The sequence below is a fragment of the Electrophorus electricus genome, chromosome 1 (assembly GCF_013358815.1).
Source record: "Electrophorus electricus isolate fEleEle1 chromosome 1, fEleEle1.pri, whole genome shotgun sequence".
Taxonomy (NCBI): Eukaryota; Metazoa; Chordata; class Actinopteri; order Gymnotiformes; family Gymnotidae; genus Electrophorus; species Electrophorus electricus.
The window spans coordinates 15,348,981-15,370,784 of record NC_049535.1 but is presented as its reverse complement, the minus strand read 5'-3'; the positions used below and the strand labels follow the sequence as shown (position 1 = coordinate 15,370,784).

The 21,804-nt window shown below is 43.6% G+C and overlaps 3 protein-coding genes and 1 pseudogene across 4 annotated transcripts; 1 reads left to right on the top strand and 3 right to left on the bottom strand.

Annotated features, from left to right (window-relative positions):
* Nucleotides 1-617: 617 nt before the first annotated feature.
* Nucleotides 618-5,059, bottom strand: LOC113584101 (ankyrin repeat domain-containing protein SOWAHC-like). Its single transcript, XM_027020826.2, has one exon. It carries the CDS (start codon nt 4,784-4,786, stop codon nt 2,903-2,905), a length of 1,884 nt encoding a protein of 627 aa, XP_026876627.2. The 5' UTR covers nt 4,787-5,059; the 3' UTR covers nt 618-2,902.
* A 271-nt stretch (nt 5,060-5,330) lies between these two features.
* On the top strand, nt 5,331-12,966 carry LOC113584082 (septin-10-like). The gene is made up of 10 exons (XM_027020804.2): nt 5,331-5,478; nt 6,542-6,656; nt 6,792-6,987; nt 7,761-7,947; nt 9,074-9,235; nt 9,807-9,903; nt 10,148-10,316; nt 10,698-10,830; nt 11,372-11,556; nt 11,823-12,966. The coding sequence occupies exons 1-10, from the start codon at nt 5,449-5,451 to the stop codon at nt 11,836-11,838; spliced, it is 1,290 nt and encodes a 429-aa protein (XP_026876605.1). The 5' UTR covers nt 5,331-5,448; the 3' UTR covers nt 11,839-12,966.
* On the bottom strand, nt 12,493-17,788 carry LOC113584097 (ly6/PLAUR domain-containing protein 6-like). 2 transcript variants are annotated; one of them, XM_035524938.1, is made up of 5 exons: nt 17,720-17,788; nt 15,482-15,661; nt 15,160-15,258; nt 14,048-14,172; nt 12,493-13,776 (listed from the first exon to the last, which is right to left on the bottom strand). In XM_035524938.1, exons 2-5 carry the CDS (start codon nt 15,597-15,599, stop codon nt 13,612-13,614), a joined length of 507 nt encoding a protein of 168 aa, XP_035380831.1. In that variant the 5' UTR covers nt 15,600-15,661; nt 17,720-17,788; the 3' UTR covers nt 12,493-13,611. The 2 variants fall into 2 exon arrangements, with proteins under 2 accessions (XP_035380831.1, XP_035380830.1); XM_035524937.1 differs by lacking the exon at nt 17,720-17,788 and adding an exon at nt 17,444-17,529.
* Nucleotides 17,789-21,617: 3,829 nt separating this feature from the next.
* LOC118241137 overlaps nt 21,618-21,804 on the bottom strand; it is a 1,351-nt pseudogene continuing 1,164 nt past the window's right edge.

Genomic DNA, 21,804 nt, shown 5'->3' with positions numbered 1-21,804 from the left:
ATTTTTGAATAATGAGCATCAACTGAATACATTTTCCAATAGTTTTTGATAAATGCTAATAGTTCTTGGCAATAGAGTTAGAGGTTTGGATCTTGCTGTTTATAACTTCCAGATGTGGCCTGTGTCATGTTCTGGGAAGAGGGGTGGTGATGTTTGAAAAGTTGCAGCTGTTTGGGTGGTGGAGCCTTTGAAAGGGATAGGGAAAGACACAAAAACAGGATCTGCTTGGAAAAACAACACTTGGGAAACGGACTCTCTGCCAGTCAACTGCTGATGTTGGTTGGAGGCACTCCTGCTGTGTGCAGAGTCCAAGATGGCAGGTGGGATCAGGAGCTCAGCTCTTCTGCCAGTGGGACTGTCACCGAGGGCCAAGATGCTACTGAATCACACTGCGTAATCTGTGGACATTACAACTGGGTAGCGTCTCACTTTAGCTATGTCACGGAAAAGAATGTTGAATGGTTTCAAAACACTGGCAGCAAGAACACTGATCTGAAATACCTAATACTTTAGGGAATAATAAATAAATGTTGGTTGTTTCGGAATCTAGCCACATTTAAAGTTTTAATAACTTTAAGTAACCTTAAATATGCTTAAAGAGAAAAGGACAAAGACCGTTCACATATGAAACCATTTATTTCACATAAAGATTCTAACTTTACTCAGTTATGCATGTAGTATTCTAACAAATATATTCTAAACAGTCAAAAGTCAGAAACTGTTAGAGGAATTAAAAACTAACTAAATGGACTATGATTGTACCAAACATTTATGAGCCAAGTATTTATGATACAGTGAATTATCATAAAACATCAACAAAATTCTTCAGTAAACCAGTAAACAAATAAGCCAGCATAAACCAGGTATAACGTTCCAGCCCTTTTAAAATGCAGCATCAAAATCTGAACACTACATGTAATCCAGTAGCTCAAAGGAACAGTTTACTGACTTTATTGTGCTGACCTGATATAGTGTTATTTCCTAAATCAGACACACTAAAACGAGGCACCCTAAAAGATTCACCATGACATGAAGGGGATTGAGTACAGAGCAGCAAATGATCATTTCAGCTTTGTGAACACAAACAGATCGCTGCTTCAGAACCCAGTTCCCACCAAGTGACATCTGCCGAAGGCAGTGGGTCTTTTTCAGATTCTGCTGTTATCTTTGCCCTGTTCAGAGGCCTACTGTGTTCCCTAAGGTTGATCTGAAACAGCACTATATCAGACGTTCGGCACAAAAACACGATGATGTGCAAATGTGCACACATCTGTCAGAAATAAAATGACTTATGTGTTGAAAGGGAAAGACTTATATATAAGCATAAATGCATATACACAGTCACACAGATACACAGGCAACAATTTAACAACACAAACAATATACCAGACAAAACTGTGGGACATATTTACATTTTAGTGTACATACAGTTGAAAGTGCTGAAAGGTGAAAGAAATAAAGATGAATATTGCTCTCCACTACAGTAACGGCTGCGCCTAACGCAAACAATAATGATCCAGTCATCATAATTCTTCCTGTCCAAACACAGAAATTTTTACCTGTACCGCTTACAATGTTAAATAAATATTGGCATGTTGAAGCCCTACATTTCTGTCGCAAAGCGAAGTCACTTCACAAAGCACATGTGAAATTATTCCTTGGAAGATTCCAGAAGAGAACAGGTTTAACTTTGGCATCATTGCACAACCTCATATGCTTGTCACTACATAACTGCCATGGCAAAACACCTGATTGTAAGTTATATGATGTGATATGGTAGCCAGTCAAAGACTGCTCCTCCGTCCTGTCCCTGCCACCTGGACATGTTGGACAGAGCGCAGCCTTTAATGCTCTCTGCAGGTAATGTGACAATAAATCAACAAAGCAAAGTAAGCAGTAGGTCAGCGTATGTCTGACCCCCACACCCCCACCCCGGTCATGTGCACACACACACACACACACACACGTCAGAAAAGACCTTGATGTCTGTGAACATTAATTAATAATCACACACACACACACAAAATCACTGTTTGGACAGACTGTCAGATCTGGAAAATTGTGTTTACATAGGCAGTCTTGAACTCAGCATGTACACAGAATGATAAAACTTCCAAGTAATATTAATGGTCACAGTAAATGTCAGCAAAAAAAGTGAGTAAAAGAGAAAGAAAGGGAGAGAGAGAGAGAGAGAGAGAGAGCACGCACGCTTTTGGGTCAAGTGTGGACAACTGAAGACTTGTGTGATATGTGCTTATAAACTTAATGCAGACTACAAAAAAGCATTTTGGTCAAACCAACGACCCATAACAGGAGAATTACACGATTAGGTCTAGGTGGAGGAACAGCAAGTTAGAGCTTGCTCATGTGCCATCATGCTGACGCACACAGCTGACATCTCCAGACACGTCAGAAGCATTGATTAAAGCAGGAGCTCTATTGCTTTTGGAGAATTTGTTACCTTAATTCATTAAATGAAGATGACTGAACTTGAGCCCATCTTAAGCACAATAAAAAAAGGCAATAATAATTATTATTAGTGCTCTTTGAGAATAGTGCAAAGAAAATTTCAAAGAAAAAAATCAATATAAATAAAAGCTTATTCTCAATGCATTTTCCCTAAAGATCAATAAGCGAATTAATGACAATCATCTAATGTGGGCATGTCTGATAATGTCATCCTTGACAAATATGTATATAGGTGCAGAGGTCATGAGCTGCTCAACGCAAAGCAGTACAATATGGGCTTTTCTCCACTTACGTGTGAGCATCAGACTACTAGCAGCATTATTATACTGGTCTGCTGAGTTGGCCAAGTCCTCAAGATGACAAAATCACACATTATGCACATAAAACATTGAGCTGTAAACCTGAGATTAGCAGACCTATTTATTACCTGCCTCTACCCAAAGAGATTTGACTTGGGCCTGGACTTCACTGAGCCAGAGGCTTCGCCCGCCTCTCTCTCCAACCGTTCAAACAGAGAAGTGCTGTGCACAATTTTACTTAGTCGGGGCTTAAATTTGTTAAGGGACGCCTTCCGGCGGAGAGGCTTTGCGACTCCCGCGTTGTCACACGCGTCGCCCTCGCCCAGGCCTTGGTTCAGAAGCTTCAGTGGTCTGAGATTGGACTGAAGAAGCTTAGACAGTCTCCACCGGCCCGTGACTGCAACTCCCGCGTCGACGGCGTCCCAGTCGTCGCCGGCGCCGATTATATCGAAAATATCTCGCGCAACATCGCTCCTCAAATACTGACCGGCTTTTTTCCCGCTGTAATCTCGCACCTCCACGTCTGCGTCGTACGCACCCACGAGCAACTTCACAACTTCGATGTGGTTGTGCATAGCTGCCAAGTGAAGAGGGGTGTATCCTGCACTCGAGCGCGCATTAATGTTCACCGCCACTTCGTGCTGCTTCGCAAAATTCACGAGAACCGCGAGCAACTCCGGCTTCCCTTGCTTGGCTGCCCAATGGAAGCACGTGAACCCCGTCACGAAATCCTTTTTGCTTATAAGGTTAGGCTCGCTCGTTAGCAACCGATGAAGGCTCTCCCACTGCCCGTCAGACGCGCACATCATCCACTCGTGCTCCAGAGGGTCCAAAGTGACCACGGCGTTTTCATCGTCCACACTGCACGAGTTTACTGACGCCGAGTCGCCGTCGCCCGTCCCGGAGGAATCTTTATACCTGGCGGAGAGGTGCACCGAGTTTCTCAGCACCATGCTGCGTCGCACCTGCGGTGAACTGTTCATCATGTGCTCAATGAAACTTTTTCGGCTACCTTTCGGGGTGTTGCTGTCGCTGCCCGACGTGATCACGAAATCTAAGTGTCCCTCATCTACACCACCCTCGGACTGATTGCTGCGCTGTGACCCTCTGGATTGTCTGCGCCTGCAGCAATGCGATCCCTTACGTGCGGCGGTCTCCTCCTCGGTAAGTCTCAGATCAGACACAAGGTCGCTCCCACTCAGCGCGGGACAATCCGTCGGTAAACGTGCAGACTGACCGAACACAGTCTCGCCAGTCACCGCTGGTAGGACACACTCATCTGTTACCAAGCTCTCCGGTATACTCATCTCCGAGGCCAGTGGCTGACTTGCTTGTAAAGTTTCGCTCGTTTCCCTGTCAGGTTCGTTTACCGTCCCGCCGTTATCTGTAAGCTGATTTCCCATTTCTGGTTTGGAGACCCGAGATTCCGCCTTGATCCCAAGCGAGACTGACTCGGAAATACGCAGAGGTGGTTGCGCATCCCCGCCAGTTCCGTAACCTGAGCCAGGCAGCAAGTCTTGTTTTGCGTCTTCGTCTTCGTCCGTTTTTGTGGTCTCTGCGCAGCACTGTGACAGGGCGATTTTCGGCTCGTCGCGTTTCTCACAGAGTCTGACAGGTACCACGTCCGTTCTGCTGTCACCGTTAACGGTACGGCGCTGCGCTTTCACAATGGCACCACTGTTCCGCACATGGCCGTTGCAGCTCCTTTCATCCGACCGCTTCACCGATCCCCTAAACTTCTTTTTCAGGCACACATATTTTTCCCCATTTTCCACTTTCACGAAGGCTATACTGTCCACGCACCTCTTAAAAGCGTCTTTTGCTGCCGTTCTGCTCAGATGGTCTGTTGGAATAGTCGAACGAAAATGATCCGTCAAATCAACGTTCCTCACTCTCCCTCCTCTGTCCGCTAGAAAACGTAAAACCGCTTCTTGGGTCCATTCGCTCGCCATCGGGATTAATTCTTGAATGGGCGCCTCCAGCTTAAACCACTCTCCAGCTAGACCTATTGCGCACATTCAGCATCTATGACTTCCACAACTGAAAGCCGCACCTAAAACCGTAAAACGTCACGAACGCCAGCAGAGACCCCTGTTATTGCCACAAAATATCCTTTCATCGGGCGCACTGGTAGTATTCTGTGTTTGCCAGCAAGCGGAGCACCACGTCTTCATTCAAGAAAGCAAATAAAGGGCCCCGCCCCTTAGCGAACCCAGCCTGTGAAGAAACTGCTGTCCGTTTTGCGCCATTTTGGATGTGGATTTAGCGGCGGCTTCAATGTAAAGGCACTTTGTCGGAGCCGAAATGAACGCTAGTTTCTTACACGTTTCTTGTATCGCTGGGATTTTAGACCATACCACTTTAGATATAGGGTGACGTGTACATCCTATATAAACTAATTCATGCCTTAATTAGTATTTGCTTACATTTGAGACAAAATGTTCGGTACATAGAAAGCATATTTAACTTAAAGAATAGTTATGTCTTAGGCGTTGTAGATGTTTTTATATACATGACGCCCAAACAGTGATTTCCACCCCTCAACTTCGTCGAGTGTTATATCCCTTCACATTCCAGTCGTGTCTCCCCAAACTTTTTCAATCCGTTTCATCCGCCTTTTTCATCTCGGTACTTAAAAAAGATCAAAAACAAGTTAAAAATTGTTTGTTCAGCACACAGTATGGCTACATCTGACGTTGCGCGACAAGGGGTAAGCATTTGGTTATTTCCATTTTTATATGTTAATTAATGTTGATTAAGCTTGCTAAACTTAGCTCTAGCTAAGCTAACGTGAGATGGGAAACCTCGCTGGCGTTTACCACCCCCTGACAAGTTCAGTTAGTCATGAGTTATAAGTCAGTTATTTTCTAGCTGATTACTGATCTCGCCAGTTCTGCTTGTTTCTTCGGTTAGATTAGTTACCTAAAGTTTTACTCAAGGTCCCTTGAATTCTTCTGAAATGGCTTTTGAGAAATGCTAGCTTCAGGTTAAAGTCTACAGACGTACCTTAGTGTCAGCACTGGGATAATACTGGTCCTTCGCGACATGGTCTATTATTAATGACTGACACTATCATCTTGTATATCCAGTTAAAGATACCCTACAATACATAGCTAGAGTTTTGGTAGTTATCTAGCTAGCTAGGATCACATAATTACTTCTTAAATGCAGGGACAGGTTAAAGTGTTTAAAATGTCTTTGCTGCCTAGCTATACTATCCAGATTCCAAACTAGATCCCCAAAATGGGAGGAATGTACTGATAAACTTGACCTCGTCCATCCTTGGTTCAGGACCTTCCCTATCTGTTGAATGATTGTGACCCTGTGCTTAGACACTGCTGTATCTTTGGAATGCTTATGTAAGCAAAAGAGCATGGTGGGATTGGTTAGCCCTTTCAGTCTGCTTTCCTGTTTCGCAGAATTAACACTCATTGGCCTCCCCGTTCCCACAAGAAAATGGACTATTTACTCTATCTGCTACAACTGCAAATTTCACTTTATCGTCAGTGTATCTGTGTTTGTCTTCTGGTGTTCCTGAGTGATGCATACCATGCATGATCTAAAATGGACTGTGATTGGGCTCTTTGTGCAAGATCTGCGTTTTATTCTTAAGATTATATAATTGTTTAGACCTTCCAGCTGCTTTTTGTATTTTTGTGTCCCATTAGTCTAATGTTGCTTTCATGGTTTGTTGCTGTGGTTTCTTCCTAGAGATGGGCTTCAGTGATTGACTGTGGTTTTGGCTGAGGAATATTGATTTCATTTTTTAACAGGAGAGAAATGCTCGTCCTTTGTCCCTGTCCGGTCACGTGGGCTTTGACAGCTTACCAGACCAGCTGGTCAACAAATCCACCAGTCAGGGATTCTGTTTCAACATCCTGTGCATAGGTGACTTACACTTGCTCTTTTAGCTTAATGTCGTATTGTCTTTTTAATGTTCACTTCACTTTAACAGACATGAGAATTATTCAAGGGGTTTAATGGTTTAACAGAGCAACATGTTTTTCCTCCTTTTCTCTGCAGGAGAGACGGGTATAGGGAAGTCCACTCTGATGGACACCCTGTTCAACACCAATTTTGAGAACTTTGAGTCGTCTCATTTCGAACCACGTGTGAAGCTGCGTGCACAGACGTACGATCTGCAGGAGAGCAACGTTCGCCTCAAACTCACCATTGTCAACACAGTGGGCTTCGGAGACCAGATGAACAAGCAAGAGAGGTGAGAGGTTGGGGGAGGGGACGGGGACAGAGAGACCAGCGCACGGGCCAGGGACGGGGCCAGGGAGACCGGCGCACGGGCCGGGGACGGGGCCAGGGAGACCGGCGCACGGGCCGGGGACGGGGCCAGGGAGACCGGCGCACGGGCCGGGGACGGGGCCAGGGAGACCGGCGCATGGCTCGATTTAGTAGTGCAACTTGCAATAATAATAATATAATTAATAATAATACTATTATTATTGCAGGAAGAGATTACATTTGTTACTTGGCAGATGCTCTTATCTAGAGCGACTTGCATATTATCTGGGCAGTGATAGCTCAGTGGTTAAGATACTTGACTAGTAATTGGAAGGTTGCTGGTTCAAGCCCCACTACTGCCAAGGTGTCACTGTGGGGTTCCTGAGCAAGGCCCTTAACCCTCAATTGCTCAAGTTATACTCATAATTGTAAGTTGCTTTGGACAAAAGCATCAGCTAAATGCCATTAATAATTAGATATATTAGAAAGACAAGCTATTATTATAACCATTTTGCTAGTCCCACCATGTTTGAAGCCTGAAAAGGCGAAGGAGCGCTGAATAGCTCTGTGATTCCTAAATATGGGGCGTGCCCCTCCAGAGACCTAGAGTGGGGGGGGGGGGGGGGGGGGAGTAGTAAGGTATGTGTGCATGTGTGTCGCAGGGGTGCTCGAAAACATTCTTATCTACAAAAGGGGGTGGCACTGCAGGAAAGGTTTTGGAGCAACTGGAGTAGCTGATGGGCTGATCTGTTCCAGCTACCAGCATGTGGTGGATTACATCGACACGCAGTTCGAGTCCTACCTGCAGGAAGAGCTGAAGATCAAACGCTCCCTGCATAACTACCATGACTCGCGCATCCACGCCTGCCTGTATTTCATCGCCCCCTCTGGCCACTCGCTGAAATCGCTCGACCTTGTCACCATGAAGAAACTGGACAGTAAGGTCAGTCCCACTCACAGAGTTGGTGGCGGTGAGTAAATGCAACAGGAGCAGGGAATGAGAGAAGCCGCACACCCCCACGCCTGCGGTTCTCAGGGATCTGTCATTATGAAGTACCCAGTGTGAGCGGGGTAGTCCCGAGGCTGTCTTTGTCATCTTCTCTATTATGAGTTGTCCTGTGAGTGCAGAGAGATGCTCGCCAGCGCCCCCTGGCAGGTGGCTTGGAGCATTGTCGTGGCACGCCGTGAGTGCATTAGGGAGCACCTTGTCACCCCTACCCAGCGGTGCGGTGGGCACTGCTCAGCTGGGATGTGGTTCTGTCTGTGGTAAAGGAGTGTGGTAAAGGAGGGGCGCTGGCAGAAGTTTAGTGTTTATATTTTTTTATACTTCTTGTATACGCTTCAGGTTTCAGTGGTTTTTTATAAAGATATTTTTTGTGTATTTTACAAGTGTTGCTATGTTACTTTAGCTCTGTTTTGTAGTTTTTGATGTTCCATATCTTAATGCATTTGTTTGCATGTAGTGTTAGATTTTATGTATTGTGGTATTATGATGTATTCTGGGTGTGTGGGTGTGTGTGTGGGTGTGTGTCTGGTTTCATGGTTGGCACTCAGCAGCAGTTTCTTTGGAAATGCTGGCAGCAGGACTATACATGCCGGAAATAGTGAAGACTGCACTCCCTCTGAGCACTGAGGTGTAGGGTGGTGCCACCGGATGGGCTGGTCTTGGTCTTGGTCTTGTGGTTCACGGCTCTCTCAGTTGCTAAAACAAAAAAAGACGCCCTCCTGCGCATGTATGCAAAATCTGTGGCTGGAGAGAACAGATAGTGTTGCAGTGCTGGAAACCTTGTTATTTTTGTGAATTATCATGCAGAGTGCAAAGAGTTTCATCTGGAGTGGGGCAAGGAAATAAAAAACAAACAAACCAAAAAAAACATAAAACACTGCCAGCATGTTGACTGAGTCCTTATGGTATCTGAAGACTTTTTTCTTGTTTACGTTACAAAAAGTATACTATTTTTTCAGGTCGTACTGACATACCTTTGTGTAAGAAGTTATGATGACACAGACCAACCCCTAGTGCTGATAATGATATTTTGTGTGTGCGTGCATGCGTGCTTTTGCTAAAGGTGAACATAATCCCAGTCATTGCGAAGGCAGACACCATCTCTAAGAGTGAGCTGCACAAGTTTAAGATCAAGATCATGAGTGAACTGGTCAGTAATGGAGTGCAGATCTATCAGTTTCCCACCGATGACGAGACCGTCTCCAAGATCAACACTGCCATGAACGTGAGTGTCCACAACTCTAAGGCCTCAGCCTAGACTTTACAAATACTGCGTGCGTGTCCCCTTTGGTGTACATTCAGGCCCTAGCTAGGACAACACAGTGTGGTTTGTTGTTGCAGTCTTGCTGAGTATTCAGTGGGTTTTTGTATGAATCACAGAATTCACATAATCCTACAAACAAATGTTAATCGTCAGTCACAGTAACGTAGACCAGTCTTTGACCAGATCTCATCATAATATGGCTTCCATTCATATTATTATTTTGGAACATAAAGTAGTTTGTAACAGTAGTGTCATACTTGTAGTCACGAGGGAGACACATCAGCTCACTTTAGTGATGTGAATCCAGATGACGCTGTGCTTTAGCAGAGACTGTGAACATTAAACATTAACACATGAGTGTTGATGGATATGGGCATCCAAGCCTGGACACAACTGCAGCTAGATCCAGCACATGGCCCCATCATCCACTCCCACTGATTGTTTACTTCTAAATGTGTAATGTCAGTTCTTTTGATTTGAACCTATGTAGATGTCAATTTGTGTGTGTGTTTATGCTGCTGTGCTGTTTCAGGGTCATCTGCCCTTTGCAGTGGTGGGTAGTACAGAGGAGGTGAAGATTGGGAATAAGATGGTGAAAGCTCGCCAGTACCCGTGGGGTGTGGTGCAGGGTAAGCACGTGTGGGCGTCTTCATGGGCATGTGGGTGTATCCATAAAGGCTGATGGAGCAGGTGTTCTGCATAGATTTGTCGAGTCAAGTGTGTGTGTGTGTCTAGCTAAGCATGAGTTGCGGATTCAGATGTGTAAGCGTTTGCATGTTCACTTGTTCATGCATATGGGTATGTATATAGGGGCTAACTGAGCATGCATAGTTTTGCTGAGACAGACGCGCACGCGCGTGTGTGTGTACACAGTGGAGAACGAGAACCATTGTGACTTTGTGAAGCTGCGGGAGATGCTGATCTGTGTGAACATGGAGGATCTCCGCGAGCAGACACACACACGCCACTACGAGCTCTACAGGCGCTGTAAGCTAGAGGAGATGGGCTTCAGAGACACTGACCCAGAGAGCAAACCCGTCAGGTAGAGGGCAGCGCACACCAGACCAAGCCCGTCAGACGTAGCGAACAACACATACCACTTGCATTAATGTATGCGTGTTGTCAGCACTTATACTATCTCTGTATGCTGTGGTGTGCATATTTGGTTAGCTTGGAAAAATAGACGATGCTTTTGCATTTTAATTTATATTTGCCTTTGCTAAATTACTTTAGTTTTGCTTTAATCTCTTACATTTCTCTTTGCTTAGGTGTTGCCTGAAGCCTTTTTGCTATTTTTCGGTCTAAATGTACTCTCAAACAAATGATGAAAGTTGTTATGCTTGTTGGTTTTGTGCTCATTGAAGGTGCTGCAAGGTTTAATAAGGATATTTTTGTGTGCGTTTGTGTCCCGTGTCCCTCTCAGCCTGCAGGAGACATATGAGGCGAAGCGTCAGGAATTCTTGCAGGAGCTTCAGCGGAGGGAGGAGGAGATGAGGCAGACATTTGTGCAGCGCGTCAAGGAGAAGGAGGCAGAGCTAAAGGAGGCAGAGAGAGAGGTATCCATCCTCACACAGGCACATAAAAGATACGGCCTCCCGTCATCATTCGCACTAGTACAGGCAAATTAAAGGTGCAAAAAGGAGAACTGAATAAGAGGTCTTCATTCTTACTCACACTGTCATTAACATGTTAAAGATTAAGTACTGTGGAGGATTAAATGAGGACTCTTTTACTCACCCTGATGCAGGCAGATTAAAGGTGCAGTGAGGAATATTATTTAAGAGAGAGCTCCGTTCTCATTCATTGTCACAGATTAAAGATTAAACACTATAGAAGAATTCATGACATTTCCCAAGTTTGGCCTCACGGTGAATTAAGAATTTAAAATTGATCCCCTATGACACATGAATTATAAAAGTGTTAATTATAAAACACTTTTACTGAGAACCTTTTTTTCTCCCCTCAGTTTTGAGCAAATTTTTATGTTTGAATTGACGGGGATTATTTTGACTGAACTATGTGTCCAGAAATCCAGTAATCCAAATTCAAACTAAACAGAAAAATACCATAACCATATGGTGTCTGTCCTGCGTCCAGCTGCAGGGGAAGTTCGAGCAGTTAAAGCGCCTGCACATGGAGGAGAAGAGCAAGCTGGACGAGAAGAGGAAATCCCTGGAGGATGAGATGAGCTCCTTCAGCAAGAAGAAGGCAGCTGCTGAGCTGCTGCAGGGCCAGGCCTTCACCGCCAACTCCAACCTCAAGAAGGACAAAGATCGCAAAAAGTAAGCGCTCCACGCCTCTCTGTCTGCTGGTGCAGCACTGGAAACCAACAGCGTGTTTTTGTTGCGGTATATCTAGTGCTGATTCTGAGGAAAGGCACCACTAGACCGCTCATGTGTCCATGATGGTTATAAGGACTTTATACCACAAAGTGTAAATATGTTGAACCCCCCCCCCCCCCCCCCTGCTCAGACTAGACTTACATTCTTTTGAGATGGTTCAGTGGTGATTGCTGATTCCTGATGGGCTGGTGTGTTCCCCCCCCCAGCTCTGGGTTCATGTGAGAAGACCTGGAAGGATTCGTCACGAAGACCAGTAAACTCGGAACGGATGTGTTTGCCCATCCTGCAAATGCTATCTGCGTTATCTGCGTTGTTTGTATCTGTTTTTATTGTTCAAGTATATCAGCAGGACTGCTGTGTGTATCATTTGTATAACACCAAGTTTTAGATGTACTTTCACTAAGATGTATTTTGGTTTGAGTGCTGCCACTAGGGGGCAGCAACCCTCCTCATCTTTTATTATGTTGATGTTGGGATCAAAGTGCCTTTGACAAGATTGTGCCTTAATGATGGATTATCATCCAAAACAGTTTATTTACAGTTTTAATATTTTGTGTTGGAGGAAAAAAAACACTAAGACATACGAGGCAGTAGGTCCCTCAGACAGTGAACTGCTGTTACAGAATAACATTTCTGCATATAATGTAAAGGCGGATGTGTACTAATGCAGCCACGTTAGCAGAACTGCCATGTTTACACTTTTTGAGTTTAGCCAAGTAACACTAATTAGACAAACCTCAAATGTTGTATCTGTGTGTGTTTTTTTATCATGTTAAATTTCACACTTGTTCCATTTCCCATACTGTAATCTTTTGGGTCAGATGCAATTGGTACCTACTTCCTGTACGTTGCATTGACTTCCATGTTGATCTTCTTGAAGCCATATCAGAGGGGACCCCAAACAACAGTACTCTGTGCTTGTATTCGTACTGCGTCCACAGCGTCTGTGTCTGCAGGTGTTTAAGCTGAGAGGGTTGATGAATGTGGGTCCTGAGTTCTTAAGAGTGCTGCACTAGGTTGTTCCCCTCCCTTTTTAGACTTTATCCGTCACTGTGTGAATGTGAAAAACTGATCCTGGACTAGCAGAATCTACTCGCTATTGGACAGTTGCTCCCAGGTTTCCTATGTGCCAGCTGAAGTAGGAACAGGAGAGACCTAATGTATCTGTTTTGTTTTTTTTTATTATTATTAAAATATCACAAATGCTTTGCTTTCCCTTTTGTTATAAAATTACTTAAAGCATTAAAGCACAGTTGCTTTTCCCAGAAATGTATTTTGTATTTGAAATGTATTTATGTAAACTCTGTATGGGGTAAAGTATGTTAAAGCATGAATAAAGGCTGAATGGATGCTAGAGTGTCATTTATCCTCTGAACAGGACCTGTCTGCAAATGGATAAACTGTAATCAGCAGTGGTATATAAAAGGGTATTTGCTCAGTCACTGTTCTTAACTTGATTTTGGAAGTTTCTGTATTTGCATATTTATTTATAAATTACCCCTGCCACACATCTTTTAAGGGAAATGTTTTAGTTTCAAAGCTTCACACATGGAGTTTTATTTTTATATATATATATTTATATATATATGTATGTATGTATGAAAAATTTCACAAATATCACTGGATAATAAATGTTCATTTCTGTTGCTAATATTAACCATCACTGACATGAGATACTGTGATTAGTCTAGTACTCCATCATCTTAACATGAATTTTAATCCAAAGATTTGAGTGTTTTTGACTCTAGCAGACTACTGAAACAAGGCAGGGGTGAACTGGTTCTCTTACAGCGGCATCCGAACCAAACAAGGGGGAGAATGACCTGAAGGACAGCATCACCCCATACATACAGACAGCACCGAGCACAGTGTGCAGATACCCAGCAAATGCCACGTACATGATCCCGGTTCAGAAAAATGCTTTAAATCATTAAAAGACACCTCTGCCTACACAGGAAATCCGTTACATGAATAAAACAAAATAAAAACAAGTTGTTAAGAAAAGCCGAGTGTGAGAATGATGATGGTGATGGTGGTGGCAGAGCTGGGACAGATTCTGCTCTCACGGTTTAATGGGTATTTTGTGGAGAAGATGGCCGTTGTCTCGTTCCACGGTACGGGCAGGTTACACATGTTTCCCTCACAGCAGGAAGTGCAGACCTGCACAATTTACACCAGGATAAAATATAATGTACACTATATATACATATACACACACAAAGTGAAAATATAGATGCAGTTAACATCTTGATTACTGCACACCTCGAACACATATCACAGATCTACATATACACAGGTAGCATTACATTTCACTTTCAGAATAAACATATTTGTTTGTGTGTGTGTGTGTGTGTGTGTGTGTGAGACTACAAATAATTGTATGTCTGTGGGTCAGACTATAGGTATGTAAGTATAGGTAAATGAGTTCTACCATGTGACCATGATGTGTCACACAGCCAGTGGACACACACGCTTCCTGTGCTACACAGCGCTTCGTCACAGCAACGCTCCCACCTACAGAACTTATCCTGTGATGCGTGTAGCAGAATCTGGTATCTGTAAAAGCACACCTCTCAATGTTAAACCCCCCCCCAACAACATTTAAAAAATAATAATAAAATAGCAAAATAAATGTGTATAGTCAGAAAAAGTCTCAGAATGCATACTCAGAAAATACGTATCCAAATACATATTTGATTTCAACAATAGGATCTAGATACGTATTTGCAGATCTTGTAATATAAATGTATCTTTAGGTCATCATAGAAAGATAAATGTAAGACAGTAAACATACATACAAATATTATAAAAAACCCAAATAAATATCATGCCAACTATATTAGCGTTATTCAATTTAGTCCTCATGGACTTCCTTGCACTCTAGAAAAAGGTGTGTTCTAGAACTCAGTCTTGAACCTACGGGTTTTGGGGCTTCTTTCTTTCTGGTAATGCAAACTGTACTTCGAAAGAAGTCAACAAAAACCTTGGAGGTAAGACTCATGCGAACAAAAGTATACAAAATATACATATGCATTACCAAAAATTAAGTGCAAAATTTGCATTTCTGAAGTAAAAAAAAAATAAAAATCATTACACATACTTAAATAGCATGCATACCTTGAAATTGCTCATTAGAAATACAACAGTAATTATGTAAAATTGGTATGCATGCGGAAAATAAGTATATATTTGGAATATTAGTATGTGAATTCTTAATGCATACTAAAAACAGTATGCAAATGACATAACTCTGAAGACAGTAGACTTGCATAAATATCACACATCTAAATGTATGATAGATCTGTCCTTAGTACAGTCTGAGAAAAAAAGTGCTTTGCAGAAATCTTTAACCTAAATGGTTTTCCTGCCTTCTGTGGCAAGAAATTTCTGTTGAGACAGAACATTGCAAAGAGAGTTATAAATAAACATATTTGAACTGAATTGAATAAAGAAATGTTAATGAAAACTCAGAAATGCTGTAGCACAAAATCTGAGAAAACCTCATTGCCCTATATGTGTACCATGTGGTACATGTGTGTATACCTTTAGGACAGTAGGTGTCAGGGGCCCAACGGTTGCAGGAGTAGTTATCATCAGCTTCCTCACAGATGAAGCACTTAAAGCTGCCAGGGTAGGGGGTAGCTAAAAAAAAACAGACACCTCAGTTGCGATGCATTTCATACGTTTAGTTATGGGCAAACCTCCTAGAGTTATTCAGGTGACGTTTAACAGTAAATACAGCATGATGCTGTCTTACTTTGCAACCCTATCATTTAGTAATTCATTTATATGATGGAAAAGGCTTATAGGAACTATAAATCTGTGATTGATTATTTTTGAGCTCAGAGACTTATGGTGTTGGCACCTAACAGATGGAGCTGGACTATGTCCTTTAAAGTGAAGTCCCGGGACAAAACTGCTGTCAGCCAATCAGACAAAAGCATCTCTAGAAGGAGCCAGGTCAGGCTTAGTAGGACCACCATGACTTGATGTTTCCAGAATCACCCAGTATTCCAAACGATCTTGTTCATGAACATTACATCACCTAAAGAGACAGCAAGACAATAATATAATATATAATGTCCTGCACCTACAGAATGGAAGAAACAGGAATTTACCCTGAAAACCTTCAAACATGTACATAAGAAATAAAGGTACAAAAAGATATAAAAGGGGATTTTTCACATCGATTATTCAGTATCAGGTTTTAACTCCCTAAAAAAAGAACATCATTCATGTATGTATCCACAGTTTATAGCCTCAGTCTGCAAGCTGTGCGCTTCACAATAAGGTACAGTTTTGGACATAAAGGAGCTAGAGAAGCAGGCGAGTTCTTAAATGTGTCTGTATGTGTTCACAGTAGCAGATGGGCTTTGTCTGAGCTCAGTGTGAAGTGCTAATGACTCTGCTTTCACTCACAGTGTGAGACTTCCTCTCTCTCTAGGAACACAACATACGCCTGGCTTGTTAGTGCACGTGGGTGCGTGCTTCCATCTCTACACTTGGGTACTATGGGTACTATTCTCTCATTGATCATTTTCCACCACTTTACAAATTAATAACAAATGACATAACTGGTGAGGAAAATGAAAGAATCGCAGACAGGATTGATCAGAATGAATGATGTGCTAAATAACTGAGGAGAAAACCAGACTAGAGAAAGAGAGGGAGGGAGAATGAGACTGAAAGAGTCTTGCTGTGAGTGAAACCTGAATCATTAGTGTTTGCCTTTCACACTGAGCTCAGACTAAGCTCACCGTAGTCATATTAAGCCCCCCCAACAGCCTATTCGACTTCATTATGTACAGTACATTCACCTTACGGCAGGCAAGCTTGTTAAAAGTTGAACTGAGTAACTTCCATGCCATTCTGATATGTTACTGCATTCACATTTTAGGTGCAACATGGATAAATCCCTGCAAAGGGATATTCATATTCATCAAGAGTTTAGATGTTCATATGGCCAGTATTTCCATAAACAAGTGACAGTCTTAACACTCTCTCAATCCCCTCTGCCTCCCTCACTCTCTCTTTCTCTCTCTCTCTCACACACACTTGCCATTCTGACAAGCACAGAGGGCGTTCGGCATGGGTGGCGTGTGTAAGGACCAGGAGAAACTTAGAGCTTGTATGTCTTACAGTCAGCGCCACTGGGAGCGCCCGTGTACGCTTTATTCTGGCATTAATGCAACTTGCCAAATTCATGACTTGGGTGGCAGAGAAAGCAAAATGGTTCACCAGGAGTTTCGGTTCCATGGGCACGAGCCGTACTGAGCATTCTTCACACATCATCCTGCTCGTCCTCGTCACGCGTTGCTACCGCGCGCGCGCAGTAGACACTTCAAATGGTTTTCATATGGCTTTCATGTCGCATTCATGTCGCAGAGCAGATTACTCCAGTAGCCTAACTGGCAGTTTTTATGGCTTGTAGGCAGAGGAGTGAAATAACTATGTAGCCTACATGCAGTTCAGGTGGACGTCCGCGCGTAACATTACCGACGCATGCATTGCTGATAAGACAGACATGTTTCTGGCGCTCTCCCTCCGAGACACACAGGCGTGTAGATTGCTCTCATTAACGTTTCATGCTATTATGCTTGTTGTATTTTTACACGTGGCTTAAGAAATCCTGCTTGTGCTTTTAGTGGACGATAAACCTCGCGCTCTGACACGCACCCGCTCGTCCTGCGCTCTACCGAAAGCCAGAAACTATAGAATCGACGTTTTTCTGTACGCACGTGGACAAAATAAACTGCTTTGCGTCTTTTAATTAAGCACCAGCTCACAATTCCCATCGTTCAAATTAGTAAATGTTATCTAGACTTACCATTTACGTTGATGTCGTATACCGCATGCAATTCAAGTGCGCGAAAAACTACTACATTTTGTTTATAAGTTAACAATCAGGCTGATCCTTTCCTCATCCTCACTAGAGCGCGCTGCGTCCGCAGGTGGCACGCATGAAGTTCCATCAGGTTCTCGCGTGGGCGTGTTTGGTGGGTATTCGGGGGTCTTACAAGACCCCAAACCAGTCGATGCTAGAGCTATAAGTTAATGTCGTTTCAGCATGCTTACCTATTCCAGGCAGATATTGTAAACTTACCCTTTTAGATTTGAGTAGTTCGGAAAGTGTTCGGTAAATGAAAACCAAAGAGGCTCCTTTAACTATTTGGCAGGTGGAGATATTTTAATGCCTCCCAATCAATTAATGTATTAAATGTATTAAATTACGTAGTTCATAAGGCAAGCACGGTGAGATTCGTCCAAGATCAGTCTCATTAGTACCAGCCTCGCATGAACCAAACGACTAGCTTTGGAAAGCCGAACACTCACGGAAGCTAGTGTGTGTGTTAGGAGAGAGCAACTGCCGTGCTGAAGCGGATGCTTCCTGTGCTATTTGAAGTGACGTGTGTGCATGAGTGTTTGTCCTTCAACATATTTAATTGATGTGCTCATCACCTGCAGAGCTGTTTCCAAGTTTCCTGTTCCTAAAGAATTTGACTGCATCATCCCTGCTGTCTGCATTTAGTAAATCTTAGCAGTGTTAGCCAGTGGCCCTCTGAGTAACTAATCTCTGAACTGTGTTACTGAGCAAACACTTGTCTTTTTCCCCTACCATCTTCTCCCGAATAGTTTAATAAGCAGCAGCTGGATTACACAATATTGGATGATTTAGGAAAGGATTCTGCAGACTGTGTAGCATTTGGAGGGTACTTTGCTTAATCAGGATGCGGTATGATGTATGAGAAGTGTCTGGTTACTACTGGGCTTTAGGGAGTACTAAAATAAAAAGTGAAGAGAAATAAAGTGAACCAATGAGCTCTTGAGACTGAAAATCTTTATTTAGTCTTATGCATTAAACATTATATGGTAATTGTATTGCATGCTGAGTTAGGAGTTAGGAGGACGATAGCGCACGCTATAATTTGCTTAAATGCAATACAAACAGAATATTGATGATTGGGGTTAATCATAAAGAAATTTGGATTGTATTCATACTTTTGCCCCCCCAAATGTATAATAGGTCCACCCTCATCTTTAACCTTTAACCCCAGCCCAGACTGTGGCTTTCACTTGAACCTACAACAGCAGGAAACAGTCATCAGGCTGTCATCACTGCGATGGTGGCCCGTCAGGGGTCATGGCCGGTCCAAGCCGCAGGCAACCAAACGTCTCCGTATGAGGGACAGTGCAGAGAAACACTGTGTATGCGTTCTCCTCCATTGAGTCAAACCCATGAAGATACACTCATAACGCTACAAAAGCAACACTTAAACACTCCACCTGTATTACAGGTTACTCAGAGATACAACTCTGCTAAGCAATTTTACACTTCACAAGTTTAAACTACTAATAGTTATCGTGTAGGTGGGAGGTTGACTGAGCTAGTATGAGTGAAATGTAAGGGGTATAAGTATGTGGCTGATGAGATTACGGACAGATCGATGCTGAGGGAATGTCGAAAATGCATAAACATTGAATGCTGGAACTTAAAAACATATACACACACATCATGCTTTTTACAATGAATAAGAATTAAAATGGTCTACTTGTGCATGTTTGTAAAATATGTAATATTTAGTGTCCTGCTTTTTTGGATAAAAGCAGGAACGAGAGGTAGCAGTAGTCTGTCATGGAGAGAGAAAGTCTCCTTGGCGAGTTTCTGTGTTGTACATTTTGTGGGGATTGTAAATTATTTGCAAAATACAGCATGTAGTTGACAGGTGCTACCTTGACCTAGTCAAGAATGCTAATCCAGGGGTTGTAGTCATGCAGACATTGTGAAGAGATTATGGAGGGATTCACACTGGTCCCCGTGTTACCGCAGTCACAGATTAAAACACAGACAGCTGCTGTTCTGGTGGAGTTACAGTAAGTGATATAAGATCAAACCCAGCCTCCTGCTTCAGTACATCAAAGCAGTGAATCCTGGCTTTCCGTATACAACAGATCAGACTAAAGAACCCCACAAACCCTGCATGCAAGACGGTTCTGCCCTCTGTGTCATACTGATGCAAGTGCAAAATTCCCTTTATTGTGACCTTGCTCAAACCACTTGGTAGGATTCATGTTTGTATACTTACTGTGCTAGATTGCATCCAGGAATAGAATGAAAGTGTTCGTTCGTTCGTTTTCGTTCTCTCTCTCTCTCTCTCTCTCTCGTTCGTGTTCTCTCTCTCTCTCGTGTTCGTGTTCTCTCTCTCTCGTGTTCTCTCTCTCTCTCGTGTTCGTGTTCTCTCTCTCGTGTTCTCTCTCTCTCTCGTGTTCGTGTTCTCTCATGTTCTCTCTCTCTCTCGTTCTCTCTCTCTCGTTCGTGTTCTCTCTCTCTTGTTCGTGTTCTCTCTCTCGTGTTCTCTCTCTCATGTTCTCTCTCTCGTTCGTGTTCTCTCTCTCTCTCTCTCTCATGCTCTCTCTCACTCTCTCTCTCACTCTCGTGTTCTCTCTCTCGTGCTCTCTCTCTCTCGTGTTCTCTCTCTCTCATTCGTGTTCTCTCTCTCATTCGTGTTTGTGTTCTCTCGTTCTCTCTCGTTCTCTCTCTCGTGTTCTCTCTCTCTCTGATTCGTGTTCTCTCTCTCATTCGTGTTCTCTCTCTCATTCGTGTTTGTGTTCTCTCGTTCTCTCTCGTTCTCTCTCTCGTGTTCTCTCTCTCTCTCGTGTTCTCTCTCTCGTGTTCTCTCTCTGATTCGTGTTCTCTCTCTCTCGCATTCGTGTTCTCTCTCTCGTGTTCTCTCTCTCTCTCATTCGTGTTCGTGTTCTCTCTCTCTCTCTCATTCGTGTTCTCTCTCGTGTTCTCTCTCTCTCTCATTCGTGTTCGTGTTCTCTCTCTCTCTCTCATTCGTGTTCTCTCTCTCGTGTTCTCTCTCTCTCTCTCATTCGTGTTCGTGTTCTCTCTCTCTTTCGTGTTCGTGTTCTCTCTCTCTCGTTCTCTCTCTCTCTCTCGTTCTCTCTCTCGTTCTCTCTCTCTCTCGTGTTCTCTCTCTCTCTCTCGTGTTCTCTCTCTCTCTCATGTTTGTTCTCTCTCTCGTGTTCGTTCTCTCTCTCGTTCGTTCTCTCTCTCTCTCTCATGTTCTCTCTCTCTCTCTCTCGTTCTCTCTCTCGTGCTCTCTCTCTCTCTCTCTCGTTCTCTCTTACTCTCGCGTTCTCTCTCTCTCTCTCTCTCTCGCGTTCTCTCTCTCTCTCTCTCTCGTGTTCTCTCTCTCTTGCGCTCTCTCTCTCTCTCTCATGCTCTCTCTCTCTCACTCTCACTCTCGTGTTCTCTCTCTCTCATTCGTGTTCTCTCTCTCTCTCTCTCTCATTCGTGTTTGTGTTCTCTCGTTCTCTCTCTCTCATGTTCTCTCTCTCTCTGATTCGTGTTCTCTCTCTCTCTCATTCGTGTTCTCTCTCATTCGTGTTTGTGTTCTCTCGTTCTCTCTCGTTCTCTCTCTCGTGTTCTCTCTCTCTCTCGTGTTCTCTCTCTCGTGTTCTCTCTCTCTCTGATTCGTGTTCTCTCTCTCGCATTCGTGTTCTCTCTCTCGTGTTCTCTCTCTCTCTCATTCGTGTTCGTGTTCTCTCTCTCTCTCTCTCATTCGTGTTCTCTCTCTCGTGTTCTCTCTCTCATTCATGTTTGTGTTCTCTCTTTCTCTCTCTCTCGTGTTCTCTCGTTCTCTCTCTCTCTCGTTCTCTCTCTCTCGTGTTCTCTCTCTCTCTCATTCGTGTTCGTGTTCTCTCTCTCTCTCATTCGTGTTCTCTCTCTCTCATTCGTGTTCTCTCGTTCTCTCTCTCTCTCTCTCATGTTCTGTCTCTCTCTCATTAGTGTTCTCTCTCCTTCTCTCTCTCGTGTTCTCTCTCTCTCATTCATGTTCGTGTTCGTTCTCTCGTGTTCTCTCTCGTTCTCTCTCTCTCTCGTTCTCTCTCTCTCTTCTTCTCTCTCGTTCTCTCTCTCGTGTTCTCTCTCTCTCCCCTTCTCTCTCTCTCTCTCCCCTTCTCTCTCTCTCCCCTTCTCTCTCTCTCGTGTTCTCTCTCTCTCCTTCTCTCTCTCTCGTGTTCTCTCTCTCTCCCTCTCTCTCTCTCGTGTTCTCTCTCTCTCCTCCGTGTTCTCTCTCTCTCTCTCTCTCGCTCTCGTGTTCTCTCTCTCTCTCTCTCTCTCGTTCTCTCGTTCTCTCTCTCTCGTGTTCTCTCTCTCTCATTCGTGTTCGTGTTCTCTCTCTC